Genomic DNA, 24,559 nt, shown 5'->3' with positions numbered 1-24,559 from the left:
ACTCTAATTGGCTCACTATTTAAACCCAGTCCTGTCAGTCCCCTGTTGTCAGTCCGTCTGCGAACCTCCGGGTACACAAGGCAAGCCTTTTTAGACCCTGACTCCCGCTTGTCCTGTTTTTGCTCCAGTTTGTTTCCGGCTACGACCTGTTTTGATCCTGACCACGTTTGCTCTCCCGTCCCGCCTTACGATCCGTTTAGATAGATAGATAGATAGATAGATAGATACTTTGTTCATCCCCGAAGGGAAATTCACATTTCCAGCAGCATCCCTGAGCTGAGAACAATCAAGAACAATCGAAAATAACACGGGAGCTGCTGGAGTGGCTGCCATTCGTGACGGCGCCGGAAGAAAAGATTCAATTTGAATCATGTACAAACAAACAAACAATTGAATCATGTACAAACAAACAAACAAACAAAATATTCATGTTTCAATAAGTGGAGTGTTAATAAAATGGGGGGAAAATAATTTCTGATACTGATATAACCAGGTAAAACTAATTTTAAGTTACCTGTCCAAATGAATGTTGTGCCATCTCACCTTTCCCACTCTCTCTCCTCTCACCTTTCCCACTCTCTCTCCTGCAGTTGACTTGCTGCTGCTCGCTCCTGAAACTAATACTATGATCCCTATCACGTTTTTGCTCTCTATGGAACAATTTTTTCCATCCTTGACACCGCCATCTCCTGCTACGGGCACTTCCCGTTCCTCTTTTTATCAATAAACTTGTGGTTAACGCTACGCATTTGGGTCCTGATTCCGTCCTGGCGGTGACAGCCCGGTTCTTTCGCCCGGTATAGTCGATGGACATTAAATCAAAATCTAAAAATCGAATAAATAAGTAAATCAAACTTTAAAATCATCACGAGTGTCCCCGAGTTAATTCCAACTGTTTTTTGGAATAACACTACTAGAAAATAAATCTTATGGAAGGAAAAATATAAGGAACAACTAATCCTCAATAATCAAATCTTACATCCTAGAAACATAATTCAGTTGTGAGCCTCCTAGAAGAACCCCAGCTCTCCAGGTAAAGCACACCATTTGGTTACTAGTCCGGCCCCTGTGAGAATGTTTTTTCTACCATGTGGCCCCTGTGGTAAAATGAGTTTGACACCCCTGTTTTAAAAGCCCAAGAGCAAGGCACTGTCTACTAGCCCCCCCAAGCCCCCCGTTCCTTTCTCCAGATCCAAAAAAAAGAAGTTCTCACCTCAAATAAAGGTCCGATTTTGTTCCTCTCCAGATAGGACTGAATCCTGGACTGTTGCGGCGACGCCATGGAGAAAGTGCCAGGAGGAGGGACGGGGAGGGGGCAGGGGGGGCGTTCTCCGGAGTGCTTTCAACGGGATGAGTTTGCGCGCTCAGCCTCAGCCGTCATTCGTCCTTCAGTTGGGGGGGACCACGACGACGTTCGCTTTATCTCCTCCATCTTCTCCGTCATTTTTCCTCCTCGCCGTCATCTTCGTCTTCTTTCGCTCTCGGCAATCAGCCCCACGAGCGGAGGAGATTTCCCAGACTTGCCCCCCCCAGCCCACTCCTCATCCCTCCTTCCTCGCCCCCACCCCCAACCTTCTATCCCTTGTTTCTACGCAGGCGCAAAATCGCCCGTTTAGGAATTTTGTCCCTGCTAAATGTTATTGCATTATTGTTTTTTGCACTATTGTTGCCGCGCACTATATTCCATTACATTATCATTATAACACCTGCAATATAGATCTTGAGAGTTATTTGGAAATGTTGTCCCTGTTATAATTCATGCATTTATAACTTCTCAGCTTGACTGCTGTAATGTATTGCTTTCTAGTCTCTCGATGTATCGCATCAAAAAATTACAACTGGTTCAAAATGAGGTTGACTTATTACTCCAAGAGCCAAGAAGAAATCTGCAGGCTTGAGAGCGTTCTCCATTCGGGCCCCGGGGCTGCAGAATGCTCGGACTCTGGAGATAAGATCTGCAACCTCAGTGGAAGTTTTTAAATCTAGATTTAAAACACACTATTCTGAGGTTCTGAGTTTTTCCTTGCCCACATGTTGGTTTAAGATCAGGGGATGGTGTCATTGTAACCTCGGCAGTCCTTTGAGACATTTTGTGATTAAGGGCGTCACAAATAAAGGTGACTTGACTTGACTAATGTTAATGCAGTACTTTTCATTCACCATTTTCATTCACTATTGTCACCATGCACTATTTTCCATTGGATAATTATAATTACCTGGGCCAGTCTCTAAGCACGACCTTGTTTATCCCTCACAGTCTTTTATCTTATTGTTCTCGTTAAACGGACAGTGTGCAATAATTGACAAGTAAATGTCACTGGATTGTGTCGTGCAAGCTAAAACTTTCAAGAACCGAAACAGGATCAGGATCCAAATGCGTGACAATTCTCACACAAGCCTTTTATTTTAGGGGAAATCGGGAGTCGTGCACGTTAGGCAGCGGCCTGTCGTGAAATGATAGGAAGTCAGAGGCCGACGAAATCGATACCAATTGCCCGAGCAGATATCGGACAGATGAAGTCGATACCGGACAGGACGGGACAGACAGGATTCAAAACAGGGTATCAAAATTAAACAGGACAAACTAGACTGGAACGAAACTGCAAACCGATATTAAATAACGGGACGGACAGGATTCATATCAAAACAGGATATCGAAATTAAACAGGACAAACTAGACGGGAACAAAACTAGGAAACCGAGAATAAACAGGACAAAATAAACGGGAACCATACCGGACAGGAAATACCAACAGGAAACAGGACCGAGTCAAAACCCACATCTTGCGGGGCAGAGGTTCGTTGACGGACTGACAAAGGAAGAATAAGAGCACTGAGCTTAAATAGAAGGAAAGCCAATCAAGCCCCAGCTGGCGCCACATGGGCCGGGCCAATTGGGCGCCATGGCAACCGTGACAAAATAAGTGCGTTACAAATTATGGATACACAAAGTGACCAACCCACCCCCGTTTTTTTTCTTTTCTTGCCCAGCCTTTTGTCCAGGAAAGAAAAAAAAATGGGGAAAAAAATGAAGGAGGAGACATAAATAAGAGAAAGAAAAAAATTGAATAAAAAGATGAAAAGGGAAGCAAGAAAAAAGGGGTTAAAATAAGGAAAAAATAAAAAAAGAGAAAGAGAAAACAAAAGAGCAACAAAAAAAATCAAAAAGAAAACAGAGAAAATAAAGGAAACAAGTAAAGGAAAATGAGAAGAAAAGAAAAGAAAAGAAAAAGAAAACAAAGGGGAAATAATTAAAGGGAAAACGAAAGATAAGGGGTAATAGAAAAAATAATATTTGGTGCAAAAATATGTTATTTCGTCCCTCATTTAAGGTAATCAAATGTAATGAAATAAAAATATAGGAATATCATATTACTTTACAATGTCCATCCATTATCTGCACCGCTTATCCTCAGTAGGGTCGCGGGGGTGCTGGAGCCCATCCCAGCTATCCTCGGGCAGTGGGCAGGGGACACCCTGAACTGGTTGCCAGGCAGTCTCATGGCACACAGGGACAGACTCACTTGCTCATTCACACCTAGGGACCGGTCAATTAACCTGACAAGCAAGTTTTGGGAATGTGGGAGGAAACCAGGAAGAACATGCAAACTCCGCACAAGTGGATTCGATTCCAATGACGTCAGAACTGTGTCGCGGACGCGCTAACCACTCATCTGCCATTCTTTACAATATATTGTATAAGGTAATATTGTAATCATATTTTCAAAAAAAATTGAAGTCTAATCGGAAGAATCTAAATTACTTTTTTTTAAGAAATAGCATTTAAATCTTCCTTAATATTTGCTTGATCAAATTGTCAAAAAAGTTAATTTTCTGCCCTGTTTCTGCTCATTATATCGAGATAAAAACTATTTCATTCTGCTTATTTTGCCTAAATTTTAAAGCACTAAAATAATCTTTTTATTACTTAGTTCACTCTTTTGAATTTAAATACAAGGTTTAAGTTTATTTAAGTTATTACTTTTTGTACTTTTTTGTTGAATTCAGTGACAGATGAGGTAAAATTTTGGACTATTTGATAAAGTTTCAGGAGCGAGCAGAGAGAGTGGGAAAGGTGAGATGGCACAACATTCATTTGGACAGGTAACTTAAAATTAGTTTTACCTGGTTATATCAGTATCAGAAATTATTTTCCCCCCATTTTATTAACACTCCACTTATTGAAACATAAATATTTTGTTTGTTTGTTGTACATGATTCAATTGTTTGTTTGTTTATGATTCAGATTGAATCGTTTCTTGTACATGATTCAATTGTTTGTTTGTTTGTACATGATTCAAATTGAATCGTTTCTCCGGCGCCGTCACGAATGGCAGCCACTCCAGCAGCTCCCGTGTTATTTTCGATTGTTCTCAGTTATTTTCGATTGTTCTCAGCTTAGGGATGCTGCTGGAAAAGTGAATTTCCCTTCGGGGATGAATAAAGTATCTATCTATCTATCTATCTATCTATCAATAGTGCTGCTCCTTCTGCTGTGCGCGTCTCGGCCACAAGGGGACAGTATACAGTACACTATCAACGGAAGGAGAGTTGCTTATAATCAAAATTGATTACTTAACATGACACAATGTCTGTTACATCTAAAATATCTCAAACACATATTCAAAAATTATCGAATGTGAAACGTATTATGTATTCATTTATTTTACATGTTGTATACATGATTTATGCGTATTTCTGAAAAAAATACAAAATCAAAAAGCTTATTGGAGCTGTATTCTGTTTGCAAAGTTAGCACCTGAGTAATTTAGTTTAAAAAAATGTTTAATAAATGTTATATTGATATGCTGCTGGAAATATATAAAACAAAATACATTTACAGTAAACATCAAGACGGGAAATGATAAATTCTATTCACACAAAACTCTTATGTATAAAAATAAATCAACAGGGACTTCGTATTCATCGCCAGCAATGCATTAAAGCTCGCCGTCAGGGGGCGGAGGCTGGCACAGCTTGTACAACCTGAAAAAAAATTAAAAGGAGACATATTGGGATTGATGTCAAAACAAAAGTAATACTTTGTCGTTAGCTAGTTTAACCTGGGGGCATTCGGAGGCGTTCGATCCCTCACCCCGAGATTCTTGGCTGAGTTTTGAACTCTGGCGCCCTGAAAGGAAAGAACATGTGAGAATGGAGAATGCTATTTTGGCTAGCTGATTGTATTTGTCAACGTTCTATAAGACAGGAACTGTATTTTTTATTTAATCGATTATTTTTATGATCATCATTTTAAAAAATGTTATGATGGTGAATGCTACATCAGCATTCTACTTATGCTTATCTAAGCTTCTTAAATCATCGAACCTATCTACTTACACCAACTGATTTTCCATACCTGCCTACTTACACCTACGTTTCTATAACTACCTAACCTACTTACCTTAACAATCCAAGATATCTGCCGAACCTACCTACCTACTTTCCTACCTACCTACCTTACCAATCCAAGATGTATGCCTAACTTACCTACCTCACCTAGCCTACCTCACCTCCTCGCCAGCAAACCATACCTACCTAACCTACATACTTAACAAAACTACCCTTGCAATCCAACAAATCTGCTTAATTTACCAATTACAACCACCTCACCCACCTACCTACCTTCCTATTTCACCATACTACTCCTCCTCATTTACTGACCTACAAACCTAATCTAACCTACCAACCTCACTGAACCTACCTACTTACACCTACCAACCGTTTCCAACCCACCAATTTAAACTTACCGATCTATAACTACCGGACCTACCTACTTTACCAATTTATGATATCTGCCTAACCTACTTAACTAACCTACCTACCTTACCAAATAACACACCGCCAAATTTACCTAACCTTCCTACCTCACCTAACCTACATACCCCACCTACCTACCTTCCTACCTAGTTTCCTACCTACCTATCTTACCAATACAATATATCTGCCTAAATTACCTACCTCAACTAATCTACTTCATCTTACCTACCTCACCTCCCGACCGGCAAACCTACCTCAACGACCAACCTTTCTATCTATACCTACCTAACCTAGCAGTTTAACATATCTGCCTAATTTTCCTGACCCACGCCTATTTCACCCACCAACCTACCTTCCTACCTCACCCAAACTACTTCCCCTCATCTACTGACCTACAAACTTAATCTAACAAACCAACCTTACCGAACTTATACCTACCAACTTCTTCCTACCTACCTACTTACATCTACCTATCTATAACTACCTAAACTACCTACCTTACCAATCTCGGATATCGGCCTAACCTACTTAACTAAGTACCTACCTTACCATATAACACATATGCTTAATTTACCTACCCGACCTACTTCATCTAACCTACATAACCCACCTACGTACCTTCCTACCTCACCAGAAGTACCTCACCTCATCTACTGACCTACAATCTAACCTACCTACCTCACCAAACCTGACGACTTACACCTACTAACCTACTTACATCTACATATCTATAACTACCAAAACCTACCTCCTTTACCAAATTTAAGGTATCTGCTTAACCTACTTAACTAACCTACCCACCTTACCATATAACACATCTGCCTAATTTACAGAACCTACCGACCTCACCGAACCTACATACCCCACCTACCTACCTTCCTACCTACCTAATGTACTTAACCTGTGTAACCTATTTACCTACCAACGTATCTACAATCTAGCGACTAAAGTGCCTTCTAATTGAGGTCTGTATTCGTTTTTTTCGATCCACTATTTCTATACTACCTAGCAGCTATTCATTGGTACCTAGATACCACACAGAAAATCCAGATGATACTGCCAATCGATTTTCCTTCCATTGTAAAAATTCATATCTGATATAATCAAATGTTTTATCCATTTAATCTTCCTGAAAATGTTATGAACTAGCAAAATCAATGCGTGGTGGGCATGGAACAGTGGTCTTTAGCGCCGCCTTAATATTGACACACGCGAAGACCTTTCCCTTTTCGTTACGTTATCCATTTCTTTTGATCCGTGGCATTTGGGTAGCCGGCTTGGTGTGTCCTTTACCTGCTTCCTCATGACGTCTGTGGCCTGCATGATGCAGCGAGGCGGTAACCCATGGTTACGTGCTAACAAGGTGGCCTGCTCCAGCGTCACGCTCAGGGTACACCTGGGAAATCACATGAATGTATAGTTTACCAATACTAGAATGTAGAAGAGAATTTACCTGCATTAGTGTACAACCCACTTATTTTTTTAACTTAAAAAGGAACTCAAAGTTTGAGTGTGCGTTATTGTAAGGTGGAATTCCCCAGAAAAGTGTGTATCTCTAAACCAGATGGAATCAGGTTTCTGTTTCAAATATTGGTACCGCCCAAAGGGGTGTTTCTTTCTTCCTCTGTCTTTGTTCTATCTAAATAAATGCAGTTTGGGCCCGAGGGGCCCCCCTCAGAGTTAAGGAGCACGGCCAAGCAGAAGGCCCGGCGCTTCTCTCTCCAACTGCAGTTGTAAAATAAGACAAAATGCCTGGTGTATCTTTTCAGCGAGCAGCCAACTTTTAAAATAGCTCTTCCAAAAACATGTAAGAGATCGACATAGATCCCACAGTTATACATCAAGTTTTACTAAAGTGCGTTACAGTATTTGTTCAATAATTGATCAATCTAAAAGAATTAATCTCAAAACATTGGTTGCAACAGGAATTGAGCCTGGGTCACGGGGATGAGAGCGCCTAGTCCTAACCACTAAACTGCCAGTGATATTGATGACTGGGTTGGGTAGGGTTACTTTAACTGGATTACTTTCAATTACTTTTGGATTACTCCAATACGAAAAATATGCTAATAAAAGACAAAAGAAACTAAATATGTATAAAATTATGACTCGAAACACGTGGTTAGCTTTCTCTCCTGGCTTTAATCTCTTTGATTTCCGGCTAAACTAACATAAAATGCGACAGAAACAAAAAGAAAATAAGTCCAAACAGCTTGCCAACATCATTTTTGCCGTTCCATGTATTCCATTACTCCCCAAGCCTGCACAAAATTTAGTCATTTTATTCATATTTAGTTTATTTTGTCTTTTATTAGCATATTTGGTATTGGAGTAATCCAAAAGTAATTGAAAGTAATCCAGTTAAAGTAACCCTACCCAACCCTGCTTATGAAAAGGCATTACATTTGATCTCATCCCACTATTTTTCTTCACAGTACCAGAGACTAAAGGTCTTACATGAACAGACTGAAAAGCATTCTAGCCGAAGAACAGGCTGGTTTCAGGGAGGGAAGGAGCACCACAGAACAGATTTTTAATCTGCGCATCCTATGTGAGAATTTACAACAAAACCAGAGAAAACACTTTCACGGTTTTGTTGATTTCAAGAAGGTGTTTGACTGAGTATGGCAAGCCGCTTTTTAGGCCACCATGAAGATGTACAACATATGCCAGAAACAGGTTCAGAACATTGAACAGCTGTACGCTGAAGGAATTTTTATTTTATTTATTTGACTATAAGGGATTTAATATAATACAAAGTACAGTTATTGAATGCAATGAAGATTTTTCACAGAGGCTTAAGGTCGTGTCACGCTGTTCTGAATGCGAATGTTTTGTTTAGTTCTGCTGATAACAGAGTTTATGACCCAGGTGGTTGGCGATGTTTGGAGAACGGAGTCCCGATGATGTGGAAGCGCGCGGGAATGTTTTGACCGGTCTAGACGTGGCGGCGTCTTTCGGCGAGGAGGTGGCGACTAGATGGAGGCCACGTGAGGAGAAACCCCCGACGTGTCAAAAAGACAGAAGACGGAAAGACACAGACGGGGGATCAGATCGGAGAACGGGAGATGGGAGGCTTGAGGAAGCCTCGAGCGACAATAATTCGGCTAATTGGATGGAATTCACTTAGCTAGATAATTTAAGAAAATAAATCTGCCCCTGTGTGAAAATGCCTGTCTCTTGTCAATATTTTTTCCCTAAAATTAAGAAACGAGCATGCATTGTTAGGAGAATAAAGTTTGTGTTTGATTAATGGAGTCAGATAACTAATTCGAACAATTTGGTAAATGCTACATTTGTAATACAGTTTAATTCCTAACAACGCCAATACCAACAGTGCGGTAATGATCAAATGTACCATTGGAGCGTGGTTTCAAACCACAGTCGGTGTCAGACAAGGCTGCATTCTTTAACTTTATTCATTTTCCCGGAGAGGATCATGATCGAACCACTGGACCAACATGACGATACAGTCAGCACTGCGGTACACAACATCACTTGCTTCCAATTCGTTGATGATATTGCTCGACTGGCAGGAGAAGAACAAGAACTCAGAGATCTGGTCAATCACCTGGACAAAGCATCAACTCCGTATAGGAGGGAAATGACCAACAACACCCTGGGTATTACCACAAACATCAAGATCAACCACCAAGAGCTTGAACCTGTCACCAAATTCAAATATCTTGGACCTGTCAGAACCATAAATCATGGACAGCTTAACGCACAGCCACCTTTGCCAGACTTCAACCCATCTGGAAGGACAAGAACATTAGCAGTGAAATCAAACTCATCAGACTCAAGGAATCAATGTTTACTTCAGTCGACCTCTATGGTTGCAAGACGTGGATTCTTACAGCAAAACTGGAAAAGAAAACCCAGGTCATGGAGATGCGATGCTAAAGGAAACTTCTAGGCATCAGCTGCTTAAAACATGTGACAAACGGAAAGGTGCACAACACTATCAGAGGGCACATTGGACCCTACCAAGAACTGCTGTCAACTGCGCTAACGGAAACTTCAGTGGTACAGTCACGTCACAAGATCATCAGGACTGGCCAAGATTATTCTCCAGGGCACAGTCCAAGGGTGCAGAAGAAGAACTCGGCCCACAACATCGAGGAATGGACCAAAAACAAGCTAGGAACCAACAGCAGAGAAGAAACCTGTCCAGAGTTGAATACTCAGTGATGCACTCACCATCCAGGCAGTAAGGGATCCGTGGACCGTGAACCAGAGATGAATTTTAGAGAATGGAGAAAACAAAGTCGTCGTGAAATATATAAACAAACGCAAAAATGCGCAGCGAGCGAAACAACACTTTGGGGTATCTGATCGGACTTTAGACCGATTTTTAATAAAAAAATTAAGGGTGTGCCTTATACACGAATACATACGGCAAATAACAATAAATGTATAATTTGTCCATCCATCCATCCATCCATCCATTGTCTTCCGCTTATCCGAGGTCGGGTCGCGGGGGCAGCAGTGTTAAAAGGGAAGCCCAGACGTCCCTATCCCCAGCCACTTCCTCCAGCTCATCCGACGGGACCCCGAGGCGTTCCCAAGCCAGCCGAGAGACATAGTCTCTCCAACGTGTCCTGGGCCGTCCCCGGGGCCTCCTGCCGGTGGGACATGCCCGGAACACCTCCCGAGGGAGGCGTCCAGGAGGCATCCTTATTAGATGCCCGAGCCACCTCAACTGGCTCCTCTCAACGCGGAGGAGCAGTGGCTCTACTCCGAGTCCCTCCCGGATGACTGAGCTTCTCACCCTATCTCTAAGGGAGAACCCAGCCACCCTGCGGAGGAAACTCATTTCGGCCGCTTGTATCCGGGATCGAGTTCTTTCGGTCATGACCCAAAGTTCATGACCATAGGTGAGGGTAGGAACGTAGATCGACCGGTAGATCGAGAGCTTTGCCTTTCGGCTCAGCTCCCTCTTCACCACGACAGACCGGTACAGGGTCCGAATGACGGCAGACGCTGCACCGACCCGTCTGTCGATCTCCCGTTCCATCCTACCCTCACTCGTGAACAAGACCCCAAGATACTTGAACTCCTCCACTTGGGGCAAGACCTCCTCCCCGACACGGAGGGAGCATACCACCCTTTTCCGACTGAGAACCATGGCCTCGGACTTGGAGGTGCTGATCCCCATCCCGGCCGCTTCACACTCGGTTGCGAATCGCTCCAGCGAGAGCTGAAGATCACGGGCTGAGGAAGCCAACAACACCACATCATCTGCAAAAAGCAGTGACGCAATGCTGAGGCCCCCAAACCGGACTCCACCCCCGCCAAGGCTGCGCCTAGAAATTCTGTCCATAAAAGTTATGAACAGAATCGGTGACAAAGGGCAGCCCTGGCGGAGCCCAACCCTCACCGGGAACGAATCCGACTTACTGCCGGCAATGCGGACCAGACTCTGGCACCGGGCATACAGGGACCGCACAGCACGGATAAGACTGTGCGGTACCCCATACTCCCGAAGCACCCCCCACAGGGCCTCCCGAGGAACACGGTCGAATGCCTTCTCCAAGTCCACAAAACACATGTAGACCGGACAGGCAAACTCCCATGCACCCTCAAAGACCCTGAAGAGTGTATAGAGCTGGTCCAGTGTTCCACGGCCAGGACGAAAACCACACTGTTCCTCCTGAATCCGAGATTCGACTTCCTGGCGGACCCTCCTCTCCAGTACCCCTGAATAGACCTTACCAGGGAGGCTGAGAAGTGTGATTCCCCTGTAGTTGGAACACACTCTCCGGTCCCCCTTCTTAAAGACGGGAACCACCACCCCAGTCTGCCAGTCCAGAGGCACTGTCCCCGATGTCCACGCGATGTTGCAGAGGCGCGTCAACCATGACACGCCCACAACATCCAGAGCCTTAATGAAGTCTGGGCGGATCTCATCGACCCCCGGGGCCCTGCCACCGAGGAGTTTTTTGACAACCTCGGTGACTTCAACCCCAGTGATACGAGAGCCCAACCCAGAGTCCTCAGGCTCTGCTTCCCCAGAGGAAGACGTGCCGGTGGAATTGAGGAGGTCTTCGAAGTACTCCGCCCACCGATTTACAACGTCCCGGGTCGAGGTCAGCAGCGCCCCATCGGCACTATACACAGTGTCGATGGCACACCGCTTCCTCCCCCTAAGACGTCGGATGGTGGACCAGAATTTCCTCGAAGCCGTTCGGAAGTCGGCTTCCATGGCCTTTCCAAACTCCTCCCACGCCCGAGTTTTTGCCTCGGCAACCGCCAAAGCCGCATTCCGCTTGGCCAGCCGATACCTGCCAGCTGCTTCCAGAGTCCCACAGGCTAGGAAGGCCCGATAAGACTCCTTCTTCAGCTTGACGGCATCCCTCACCGCCGGTGACCACCAACGGGTCTGAGGGTTGCCGCCGCGGCAGGCACCGACTACCTTGCGGCCACAGCTCCGATCAGCCGCCTCGACAATGGAGGCGCGGAACATAGTCCACTCAGACTCAATGTCCCCCGCCTCCCTCGGGACATGGGCGAAGTTCTGCCGGAGGTGTGAATTGAAACTTCTTCTAACAGGAGATTCTGCCAGCTTTTCCCAACAGACCCTCACAACACGCTTGGGTCTGCCGGGTCGGGCCGGCATCTTCCCCCACCATCGAAGCCAACTCACCACCAGGTGGTGATCAGTTGACAGCTCCGCCCCTCTCTTCACCCGAGTGTCCAGAACATGCGGCCGCAGGTCTGATGAAACGATGACAAAGTCGATCATCGAACTACGGCCTAGGGTGTCCTGGTGCCAAGTGCACATATGGACACCCTTATGTCTGAACATGGTGTTCATTATGGACAGACCGTGACGAGCACAGAAGTCCAATAACGAAACACCACTCGGGTTAAGGTCAGGGGGGCCGTTCTTCCCAATCACGCCCCTCCAGGTCTCACTGTCATTGCCCACGTGAGCGTTGAAGTCTCCCAGCAGTACGAGGGAGTCCCCAGGGGGCGCGCTCTCAAGTACACCCTCTAAGGACCCCAAGAAGGGTGGGTACTCCGAACTGCTATTTGGTGCATAAGCACAAACAACAGTCAGGACCCGTCCCCCCACCCGAAGGCGGAGGGAGGCTACCCTCTCGTCTACCGGGGTGAACCCCAACGTACAGGCGCCGAGCCGTGGAGCAATTAATATGCCCACACCGGCTCTGCGCCTCTCACCACGGGCAACTCCAGAGTGGAAGAGAGTCCAACCCCTCTCGAGAGGACTGGTACCAGAGCCCAAGCCGTGCGTAGAGGTGAGTCCGACTATATCTAGTCGGAATTTCTCAACCTCACGCACCAACTCGGGCTCCTTCCCTGCCAGAGAGGTGACGTTCCATGTCCCAAAAGCCAGTTTCTGTAGCCGGGGATCGTCGCGCCAGGGACCCCTCCCTTGGCTGCTACCCAGCTCTCTGCGCACCCGACCCCTTTGGCCCCTCCTACAGGTGGTGAGCCCATGGGAAGAGGGTCCCACGTCGTCCCTTCGGGCTGTGCCCGGCCGGCCCCCGTGGGTAAGGGTCCGGCCACCAGGCGTTCGCCAGCGGACCCCACCTCCAGGCCTGGCTCCAGAAGGGGGCCCCGGTAACCCGCGTCCGGGCGAGGGAAATCGAGGACCAAAGTTTTCTCTCATCATTAGGGGTCTTCTGATCTGCGTTTTGTCTGGCCACTCACCTAGGACCTGTTTGCCATGGGTGACCCTACCAGGGGCTTAAAGCCCCCGACAACATAGCTCCTAGGATCATTGGGACACACAAACTCCTCCACCACGATAAGGTAGCAGATCAAGGAGGAGAATGTATAATTTGTATATTATATATATTGTCTCTATTGTGAACTAAAACTTTATTGAGATAAAATCCTCAGATTTCCCCTGAGATTCACATAAAACACTTTCATGAAATTAACCTTTTTTTCAGGGCATATTTATCAAGAGTGCATCTTTTAAAAAATGGGTTTGAAAGCGTCTGAGTCATTTATGAGAGCGAGCGAGGCGACCTTTCACTTTATCGATCCAGCGGGATATTCGAGGGTCAGACTTTTCTGCAAAAGGATTTAACAAAAAAAAAACAGCGCGGAAAAATATGTCGGCAGATGGTAGTACAACAATTGTGTAATTACTATGTAATTACATGGTAATTACATGATGTTTCTATAAAGTATTCTTATTCTAGTGGCGGAATTTATACAAAGTATACAAACCTGTTGGAATGTTTTATCCGTCTTTTCAACATTAATAACAACAACGAAAAAAATCTTTAAACATCTCTACAGCAAGATGAAGAAATAGTGCCCAGCATCCTCCCTTGCTCCTTCTCTCTGGCTTTATCGGAGGCGGAAGAAGGTGATTTATGGCCACCGTTCCAATCCACTTTACACCCCTGCAAAGTCCGAAACCACCAGAGCACCAGAGACAAAAGAGTAATCATAAAAAACAACAACAAAAGAGGCTAAGGGAGGTCATAAGACATAAAGACGAAGAAGTGCTCACTGCGGAATAAAGCTTTTATTTGAGATATTTCCAGATTTTTGTGACCTTGTTTATTTCTATTTAGAGACAGAAGTCTAACTGCCCTACGTCTCTTCTTGGCTAAGACTGAAACAATTTTATTTTGACAAAATCTTTTTTTTTTTTGCTCCCTCTGTCACTTTCAGACACCAGAAATACAAGTAACCACGCATTAATAGCAGCCCAGAATCTCCATTTGGATGCAGGAGCTATTTTATTCTGATATTGTATTATTTAATAGATAATGTTTTGATTTATATAATTTTTGTTAAAAATCACTAAGTTATGTTTCTCTATTTATGACAGAAGTCTTACTGCCCTAAGTCTCCTCTTGGATAAAAGTGGAACTATTTTTTTGACCAAGTCATTTTTGTTTGCTCCCGTCAACTCTTCAGGACACGATAAATAATCATACACTAATAGCAGCCCGCAGTCTCCTTTTGGCTGCAGCAGCTGTTTTTTTAAGATTTTGTATTTTTGAATAGATAATGTTTAGATTGTGTCGTTTTTGTAAAAAGTCACAAAGTAATGTTTCTCTGTTCATGACAGAAGTCTTACTGCCCTAAGTCTCCTCTTGGATAAGAGTGGGGTGTTTTTTTGCTCCCTCTGTCACTTTAAGACACCAGAAATAATCACACACAGATAGCAGCCCAGAAGCTCCAATTGGCTGCAGAAGCCGTTTCTTTTTTGAGATTATATTTTTGAATAGATAATGTTTAAAATGTGTTCATTTTTGTTAAAAGTCACAAAGCTTGTTCCTCTATTAGTGACAGAAGTCTTACTGCCCTAAGTCTCATTTTGGATAAGAATGGACCAAGTCATTTTTGTTTGCTCCCTCTGACTCTTTAAGACAACAGAAATAATCATACACTAATAGCAGCCCGGAGTCTCCATTTGGCTGCAGCGGCTATTTTTTGAGATTTTGTATTTTTGAATTGATAATGTTTAGATTGTGTTGTTTTTGTAAAAAGTCACAAACTTTGATCCTCTATTTATGACAGAAGTCTTACTCCCCTAAGTCTCTTTTTGGATAAGAGTGGACCAAGTCATTTTTGTTTGCTCCCTCTGTCTCTTTAAGACACCAGAAATAATCACATACAAATAGCAGCCCAGAGTCTCTATTTAGCTGCAGCATCATTTTTTTTTTACATTATATTTTTGAATAGATTGAATACATTTTTGCTATAAGTCATGAAGTAACGTTCCTCTATTTATGACCGAAGTCTTACTCTTGGATAAGATAAGAGGGGAACAATTTCAATAAAGACAGCCAATTTTTTACTTCCTATTTCCAGCCACTGCTAATTTTCTCTGAGCTTCATCAATCAGGGTGGTGCGACGGAAATATTCCGATCATTTGTTACCCCCCTCCTCCTCCAACTCTGTGGCAGGTCCATATCTTTCGGGCCCGCCGGAGAGCTTCGGTGTAACTGATGACTCGGAGGAGTCACGCCGAGCTGGTCGCTAATGGAAACTTTGTGCCACTTTATTACCCCGACGTGATTTTGTTTGCTGTTTGAACGCACCGCGGCCCGACAGGCGAGCGCCCGGACCTCTCGACTGCAGACTGCAAATTCCGAGATACTTTTACGATGAATTCCGTCTAATAAGATATGCTACCTGCTGCTATCTCGTCTCTAAACAGTGGAGACAATAGAAACGAGTCGACGAGTTTATTACCGGCATAATATTTTATCATCCCTTTACTGTTTTTTTTCCTTAAAGAAGATCGTGAGGAAGAAAATTAAATGCAGAAAAACAGACTGCAGCAAATCTGTGTGTGTAATTGTTATTCAGGCGAGTTATCCTTGAAGAGACTACGCTAAGTGACAAAACAAACTATAGCAGGAAAGCGGAGACTATCAATTTTAGTAAGTATTTATTCTGAGGATTTTTGCTAATTATCCTTGAAGAAACTAAAGACAGTGGCAACGAGGTTCTAGCAGCCAAGCAAAGACTATGGACCATAGCCAGTATGTTATATATTTTTGAAATTCTGGCTAATTATCAGTAGGGGGAATACCCTGCTACAAAAAACAAACCCTGACCTGTCATAATTACAGATGTGATGCACCTGTGCCCGCTCCATTGGCGCCAACTGCCTCGGACTCTGATTGGCTCCCTGTCAATGTTTAAACACACGTCTGTCACCTTTTGTCAGTCCGTCTGCGAACCTCAGTTTACTCTAGGCCTGACTCACACGTATTTTTGCTGCCGTCTGTTCCCCGACTTCGACCCGTTTTTTGATCCTGACCACGTCTACTCTCCTCTCCTGGCTTTCGACTCGTTTCTGATCCCGACCACGTTTTATACTCTCCTGTCCCGGCCACTGACCCGTTTTTTTCCATTCCCGACAGTGCCATCGCTCGCCACGAAAGTCCAACTTCCGCGTTCAGAGCGACCTGCTTCACCAGCAATCACCGGATCGTGGGTGCAATCCTTTCCTTTCTTCCAATAAAACTGAGAGAAACGTAACGCAAGTGGGTCCTGTCTCCGTTCTGGTCCTGACATGACCATTTCCAGCCACAGACTCTGCCAAAACAAGAGAGAACCTAGAAAGACTCAACCCATAACACAAGACCTTTTCTTTTCCTTTTTCTTAATTTGGCTTCCGCCTGGAGTATTGAATTGCATAGAACACAGTAAACTAAAACACAAGGGCGCGCTACACTGACAAAGACGTTTTCTTAATCGACAGGAAGGGACCAGACTCTCCAGGTGTATAATAAAGATTTAAATCCCCAAAGTGTTCATTTGTAATCAATCAATAGGAGTGCTTTATTTTGAAAAGCGTCAACAGGATACTCCAACAGTTCACAAGACATGCTTGCAATGACCGATGACATCATGCATTTAAAAGGCAGGCCTGAACGTCTGCCCTCACTTTTTTCTTCCGGGGTTGGAAACCCAAGGAGGCTCACTGACCTGGACCGCCTGGATGACCTTTGCCCCTGGACAATTGGGACAAAGAAGGCCCTTGGGTACCCCTTTTTTTCTCTCTCTTTGCTCGAGGACAAAACTATGAGCTCTACAAAAGGGGAAGAAAGGTTTTCAAGGGTCCAGGGCGTGACGCAATTCTTAACCCATCAAATATAGTTTAAAGCAATTCCTCTCTACATATCCTATGAGAGACTAAGGGCAGTGACAAAACAGACTAAAGCACCAAAGCAAAGACTAGCAATCATAGCAAGTATGTTTTTGTAATTCTGTCTTATAATTCTGATGAGACTATGGGCAAGGACAAAACTGACTGCAGAAAAATAGACTTCGGCAAAAATGTGTGTTTTTATTATCTTTTAGGCTAGTTATTTTTGAAGAGACGAAGGGCAGTGTCAAAACATACTTTAGCAGCAAAGAAAAAACTGTGGACTCTAGTGCTCAGAATTTTATCCTTGGAGAGACTAAGGGCATTTATATTTGTAATTCTGGCTAATTGTTTTGGAATATACTATGGGCCGGGACAAACCGACTGCAGCTAAAGTGAGTGTTTTATATTATCTTTTAGGCTAGTTATCTTTGAGGAGATGCAGGGCAGTGACAAAATAGGCTATAGCCGCAAAGCAGAGTCTATAGTCAATAACAACTCAAATTTCAGTTTTGTTATTCCACCTAATTGTGGACTACAGGCAGTGACAAAGCAGTCTGTTGCAACAAATCAGAAATGATGGGCTAAAGAAAGTGAGTGTTTGTTTTTTCATCTGGCTAATTTTACTTGAAGAGACTAAGGACAGAGACTTTGGGTTATAGCAAAGGTGTTTTTGTCTGTTTATTTAATTCTGGCTAAATATCGCAGAGGCCCTCGGACATTGGTCGTTGTTTGATTGTTTATTAGAAAATTTTGGTCCAATTTTTTTTTGGTCTTTATTTGTTTTTTTGGGGGGTCATTTTGAGGGGTCCTTTTGGGGTCATTTTTAGTCGTTCAGCTGTTCTTCGGTTGGTTTTGGTTAATCAATTTTTGGTTTGTTTTTTTGATAGTTTTGCGTTTTGGGGGATTTTATTTCCGGTCCTTTTTTATCTTGGTTTCAGCAGTTTTTGGGGTCTTTTTTTGTTTTGGGCGTTTTTTTATCCTTTTTTTTTTTTTTTCCAATTGTTCCCTGGTCATCTTTTGGTCGTAAACTGTTTTTGATCTTTGTTTCTTGTGTTGTCTTTGGTCGTTTTTGGTTATTTTTCAGTGGCTCTTAGGTTGTTCTTTGGGTTGTTCTTTGGTCGTCTTTTTTAGGTTCTTTTTCAGTGTTTTTTTTTTTTTCCTCATGTTTTGTTTGCTTCTTGAGACTTTTGGGAAACAATATATAGCAGTGGATACAATGGCGAAAAGGCAACATGTTAAGTTTTGGCATTCCAGCCATACAAAAGACAAAAAATAGGTTTCTTACAGAATTAAATGACATCCATTTTATCTAACACAGCCACGGAGACACAAAGGAGCTACAGTTGAAAAAAACTGGAAAAAACAACCAGGCTGCTGCTTTTACATGCAGACCAAGGAGTAAAAATGTATCCTTGGGGAGACGGAGGGCAGAACTCACCGGTGGACGCCGCTGTTGCACATGACCACATGGGCGGCGCCCAAGCGCCAGCAAAGTTCCGAAGCTACGCCCAGAAGTCCTACACCGGAAGCCCCGCAGGCTGTGTTAGGGCAGGCGGCCGAACGCCGGCAGCGGATGAAACTCTCCAGAAGACGGAAAAGCTCGTCCACAGCGTTCAGTGGGCGCATCAGCTGGGGGTGGCGGGCACAAAGATGGAATATAAATACACACAAATATATAAAAACACACACATAGACATACATACAGTACATATACACATATATAAGGTGTGAGCAAACTACAGTTTTTTCATGCGGCCCGCCCCCCCAAAAATTGTCAGAATAAAATGAAAAATATGTATGATAGTAGATAAAGTAGTACGAAAAATGTGTTTTTGGTTTGTTTACAACAAAAATACTATGACAAAAATACTAAAAAAATAAATAAAAAAAAACTAAATATCAAATTTAGTACGTAAAAACAGGGACCTAATATATCATGTAGTTTTCATTCCAAAAAGAAAAATATACTATACAAATACTGCAAAATACCACTACAGTATTACTATAATACAAAAATAACACTAAAGAAATATCACAATGGGAATACTACAAAAATACAATTACAGTAATATTACAAAGAAATGTTACAAACTACTAATATGGAAGTACAACAGAAATACTACAAGCTGTTACTGCAGAAATACTAGAAAAATAGTAATACCATACTGCAAAAATACCACAACAAAAATATTACGACAGAAATACTACAAAAATACTACTACGGTAATGTATGTCTATGACAAAATAGTTGCAACAGAAAGAGTACAAAAATACTGTGAATTTACTACAAAAGTAAATATTTATCTTGGTGCTTAAAACCTGGGACTTAATTTATTTTTTCTTTTCATTCTGAAAATAATAAAATGCTATAGAAATACTATAAAAATACTACTACAGTAATACTACAATACATAAATAATACTACCGAATTATTACAACAGAAATATTACAACAGAAATACTACAGAAATACCAGGAGAGTAATGCTAGAATGGAAAAATATTATTACAGAAATATTACAACAGAAAAACTACTACAGAAATACTACAGAAATACACCTACAGTAATACTGCAAAAATACTACATAGTACCAAAATTTGATGGAAATACTACAAATACACCCCAGAAAAACTACAAGAAAAATCCTACAAAAATACAAAAACAGTTATAGGATTTCAAGCACCCATACAAACCCTGAATATCCATAAATAACTCAAAACCCATAAATGATAACATGGTACTGACTAAAAATCGCGTGACGTAAAATTAAACGTAATAACTTTTTGTGTGTTTCCTGTATCCCGAGTGCTCTAGTGCTCTCCCCGCCGAGATCCGGGCTCGAATCCCGTTGCATCCAATGCTTTACAATTGTGATCTGCAATATATTTTTACTGATAAATCGAAGCACAATTCCGATACTTGTTATTGTTTTGTTTTTTGGACTACTCCGGTGAGGGTTCGCCTTGTAAACCAGTGTGTGTATATATATATATATATTATATATATTTGGGATGAAAAACCTTACCTTATTAATGTGTGCAGACTTGGTGGCAGAACTTGGCGGCATGTTAGACCGATCCATGTCGAAAGCCCTGTGTGTTAATTCGCACACTGTCACTTTAAGAAACGACCAAAAAAGATAACTGGCCATTCATTTCTGCTAACAAAAAAAAAAAACAATTCCAGTATCATCCACTAGGGACAACTCAGCAGTGAGTGACTCAATCGAATGTTTGCTAACTGCTAGCAGGGCTAAAAATAGCAGCACTGCACTATATTAAAGTGCCCGTAATAAAATCACACGGGCTTTTACTTAAAGAGCCGGGCAGTTATAATGATGAATGGTGCGCCTTTTCTGTAGATCTAGAGGGGATGTGACAACGTTGGGAAGGCAGGAGTAGGGGTATCTTCAATCTAGCCAAAATAACTTATTTTAGTAGAAATATGTCGGCCAAAGTTACATAGTATTACTGTGTTTTACTATGATATTACTGGGCTATCTCTCGGGGTGGTGCTCCAATCGAGATCGATCAACCCCGAAAACATCTTTCTCAACAATGGGTTCCCGGTGTTTGCATATATCTTGTACATCTTTGATAGGTTAATTAAAAATATACATTATTATAATTAAAAATCCCTTGACAATGATAACTTTATTGAATATTTGAGTTTTATCTTCTTTTTTACTGATTAGTACTATTGGATTTTAGTTTGATTTGTTTTGGCAATGTTATATTTTTTCAGGAGCAGGAATAAATTAGGAAATATTCAACTACAAAAACATCTTAGTCCTAAAAAGGCACATACATAATTGACGGGATAAGTGATGTGTTATTGCCATATTATTACTATGTTATTATCATGTAACTATTAGATTTGGAATAATACATAATCATTTGACATTACAATTTTTTCTTTTTTTCGTAAGCGGAAAAAAATTACCGTTAATTTAACTACAAAAATATCTTTTTTGAAAAAGGGCATGTATATAATTGACAGGCTCATTGATGTATGACTACAGTATATTATGTAGTGGAGTTTGGCGTCAATACATTATTTCGATTAAAATCCCCTGTATTTACGAGTTATTATTATGTAATTGATGGATGTAGTTTTTTCTTTTTTTTAAGAGTATGAATAAATTAGGTTTATTCAACTACAGAAACATGTTTCCTGAAAAGGGGAACGTATATAATTGACAGATTAATTTATATGTTATTACTTTCTTATTACTATGTTATTATTATGTAAATACTAGGTGACATGATCAGAGAAGACGTGACGTAAACAACTCGGAGAAGAGCAGAAGACTGCTTCATTCAAGGTAACGCACCACTTTCGACAGCCATTAATGGTAACGGCAGATTTGTTTTTTATTTAGATGACACCGTTTCTGAAAAATATAGCGATGTGACGTTATGTATAATGCCGTTATTTATAACTGCTGAATTTATATCGGCTCTATTCCCAAAACTAGTTATGAATATGTAATTATTAGTTAAATCACTTTTATTTTTATTTATTTATCCATCCATCCATCCATTATCTGCATCGCTTATCCTCACTAGGGTCGCGGGGGTGCTGGAGCCCTTCCCTGCTGTCTTCGGGCAGTGGGGAGGGGACACCCTGAACTGGTTGCCAGCCAGTCGCAGGACACACATTCACACCTAGGGACAATTTGGACCGGCCAATTAACCTTCTCCCCAAGCACGGGGAGAACATGTAAACTCTACACAGGAAAGTTTGTTTATTTTATTTATTTATTTTATTTTTTTAGGAGTGAGAAAATATTAGGTTCATCCAACTATAAAAACATATTTCACTACGAAAGGCACGTATACAATTGATGGACTAATTTTATATTATTACAGTTACTGCTCGTTGGCCTTGGGGGGTAGGGCGCCCGCCCCGAAACTGGGAGGTTTCTGGTTCGAGCCTCGGCCGGGTCAAACCTAAGACTTACGACATTAGTACCCGTTGCCTCCCTGCTTGCCGCTCGGCATTAGGGGTTGGAATTGGGGGGGTTTGGTCACCTAATGACTCCCAACGAGATGTTGCAACATATCAGTTGGGTTTAGCAAGGGGGCTGGGAATCCCCTCCTCTGTATCAATCTCCCAGAAAGAGGCAAAAATGTGAATGTGTTCTTGACTCTAGCCACCTCCCACTAGGGGGATATGGCTCTGGTATAATACTATACTATATATATATATATATATATATATATATATATATATATATATATATATATATATATATATATATATATGAAATTTATATATAATGTATCTATTTCAAAAATATATAATAAAAATATATAATAAATGTAAAGATATCCATCATAATTTCTGATGACAGTCAGAAAACATACCACCCAAATAAAATACTTTCCATAAATCTTGTTCAACGACCTATCGCACCTTAGGGCCAGAGTGCAGCTGCTGTCCTAGCACCCAATAAATCAGATTTCCCAAAGAAAAGCCAATCGAGTGGCCGGAATAACGGTGCGTGTAATTGCTTCAAGCCGGCATCGTCGCTCAAACACTTCTCCGATCCCAGCACTTAAATCAAGACGACGGGGCGCTCAGCGTGAGGGGCTAGCTGGCGCTCTAACGCATGTTTGTGACACTAATAGGAGTGTTTTAGGGTAGAAAAAGGAGAAGTGGTAACAGTAGTAGTAGCAAGTAGAGCAAGTAGCTTAAGTAGTGCTAAATATAAATTAGCTCAATTTAGCATTATCTAAACTAACATACTATTTCACCACAACCAGTGGGTTGATAAAAGAGAAGTTTTAGTTGTAATATTAAAAGTAGCTTCAAAGAAGCAGTTCGAATAGTAGAAAGAAACTATATAAATTTAGCCTTAGCCCAAATAGCATACTATGCCTCCAAAACAATTGGGTCAAAAAAGAGAAGTTTTAGTTGAAAATGGAGAAGTACCTTGAAAAAAGGAGTGCTAATAGTAGAATGGAATTAGCTCAAACACGTCTTCGATCCGAGAGCTTAAATCAAGACGGCGGGGCGAGACAGCTGATTGGTTGGCGCGAGGGGCTAGCTGGCAAGCTAATGCACATTAGCGACTTTAATAAGAGTGTTTTTTTCTCATATAACAAAGTTAAAAAAGAGAAGTAGTACCTGTTAAAGAAGAGGAAGCAGTTTAAAAAAAATTGTGCTAATAGGAAAATGAATTAGCTCAGTTAAGCGTCAGCGAGATTAGCATAAAGGGCCTCCAAAACAATTGGGTCGAAAGAGAAGTAGTGGTTGTAAAAGTAGGGGAAGTACCATGTAAAAAGTAGTATTGACAACACAAACAAATTAGCTCAATTTAGTGTTAGCCAAGTCATGCAGTTTCAAAGGGCCCCACAAACCACAGACTATTGCAGACTACAGACTATTATTACACCCTCCCCTGATCTATAACCTACATGAGGGCGAGGAAAAACTCAAAAACCTCAATATGAGGAAAATGAAGAAACCTTGAGAAGGGACCGCACATTGGGTAATCCCCCATGGGTAACTATAGTGGACCGGGTATTCCCCAATCTAGGTAGCCTACAGATCAGTTCTAAATGTTGTTCTGATTCTATTAAATTTGAAAATAATAACAATGAAAAACAATTACCTTGATTAGTGTCTTTACGTACATGATTTTTTTTTTTTATTGGATTTTTTTTAAACAAGCCTGGTTTAATTTCCCCATATGTGCCTGTCCGGAGCCTTCGCTCTGATAATGCTGGTCTACTAGTGATCCCAAGAGCCAAGAAGAAAACCGCAGGTTCGAGAGCGTTCTCTTTTCGAACCCCGGTGCTGTGGAAAGCTCTTCCCACTGAGATTCGATCCGCAACCTCAGTGGAACTGCTTAAATCTCGGCTTAAAACACACTTCTATTCTATAGCATATGAATAACCTATATTTTATGTTGACAATATCTGTGTATTATTTGTGAATGCTACATCCATTGCAGCCTGGTATCCTGGAAGGGTGGGGAATACCTGGTCCACAATGGTAACCCCAGCACTACATATAGCCTGCAACATTAGTATACTAGGCCTCCAAAACAATTAGGGTCAAATAAAAGAGGAGTATTGTTGGTAAAAATAGAAGAACAAGCTTAAAAGAAGTATTGCTAATATCAGAAAGAATTAGCACAATTTAACGTAATATTCTGGGCCTCAAAAATACTTTTTGCCCTCGCTATTAAAAT

General features: G+C 42.0%; 2 protein-coding genes across 3 annotated transcripts in view; both read right to left on the bottom strand.

The window, feature by feature from the left end:
* Positions 1–1,554, bottom strand: part of c18h8orf34 (chromosome 18 C8orf34 homolog) — a 47,173-nt gene extending 45,619 nt beyond the window's left edge. The window contains exon 1 of the mRNA XM_088322176.1: positions 1,214–1,554. Coding sequence (XP_088178302.1) covers positions 1,214–1,282 — 69 coding nt within the window. The 5' untranslated portion in view covers positions 1,283–1,554. The remainder of the gene's footprint in view (positions 1–1,213) is intronic.
* A 3,238-nt stretch (positions 1,555–4,792) lies between these two features.
* Positions 4,793–24,559, bottom strand: part of prex2 (phosphatidylinositol-3,4,5-trisphosphate-dependent Rac exchange factor 2) — a 73,120-nt gene continuing 53,353 nt past the window's right edge. For both annotated transcript variants that reach the window (XM_088321922.1, XM_088321923.1), the window contains 5 exons: positions 20,384–20,450; positions 18,798–18,988; positions 7,053–7,155; positions 5,063–5,130; positions 4,793–4,985 (listed from right to left, as the gene is read on the bottom strand). In XM_088321922.1, the coding sequence (XP_088178048.1) occupies positions 4,940–4,985; positions 5,063–5,130; positions 7,053–7,155; positions 18,798–18,988; positions 20,384–20,450 (475 nt within the window). In that variant the 3' untranslated portion in view covers positions 4,793–4,939. The remainder of the gene's footprint in view (positions 4,986–5,062; positions 5,131–7,052; positions 7,156–18,797; positions 18,989–20,383; positions 20,451–24,559) is intronic.

The sequence above is a fragment of the Urocampus carinirostris genome, chromosome 18 (assembly GCF_059441175.1).
Source record: "Urocampus carinirostris isolate Australia breed hairy pipefish chromosome 18, RoL_Ucar_1.0, whole genome shotgun sequence".
In the NCBI taxonomy this organism is placed as follows: domain Eukaryota; kingdom Metazoa; phylum Chordata; class Actinopteri; order Syngnathiformes; family Syngnathidae; genus Urocampus; species Urocampus carinirostris.
This window is presented reverse-complemented; position numbering and strand designations above follow the sequence as displayed.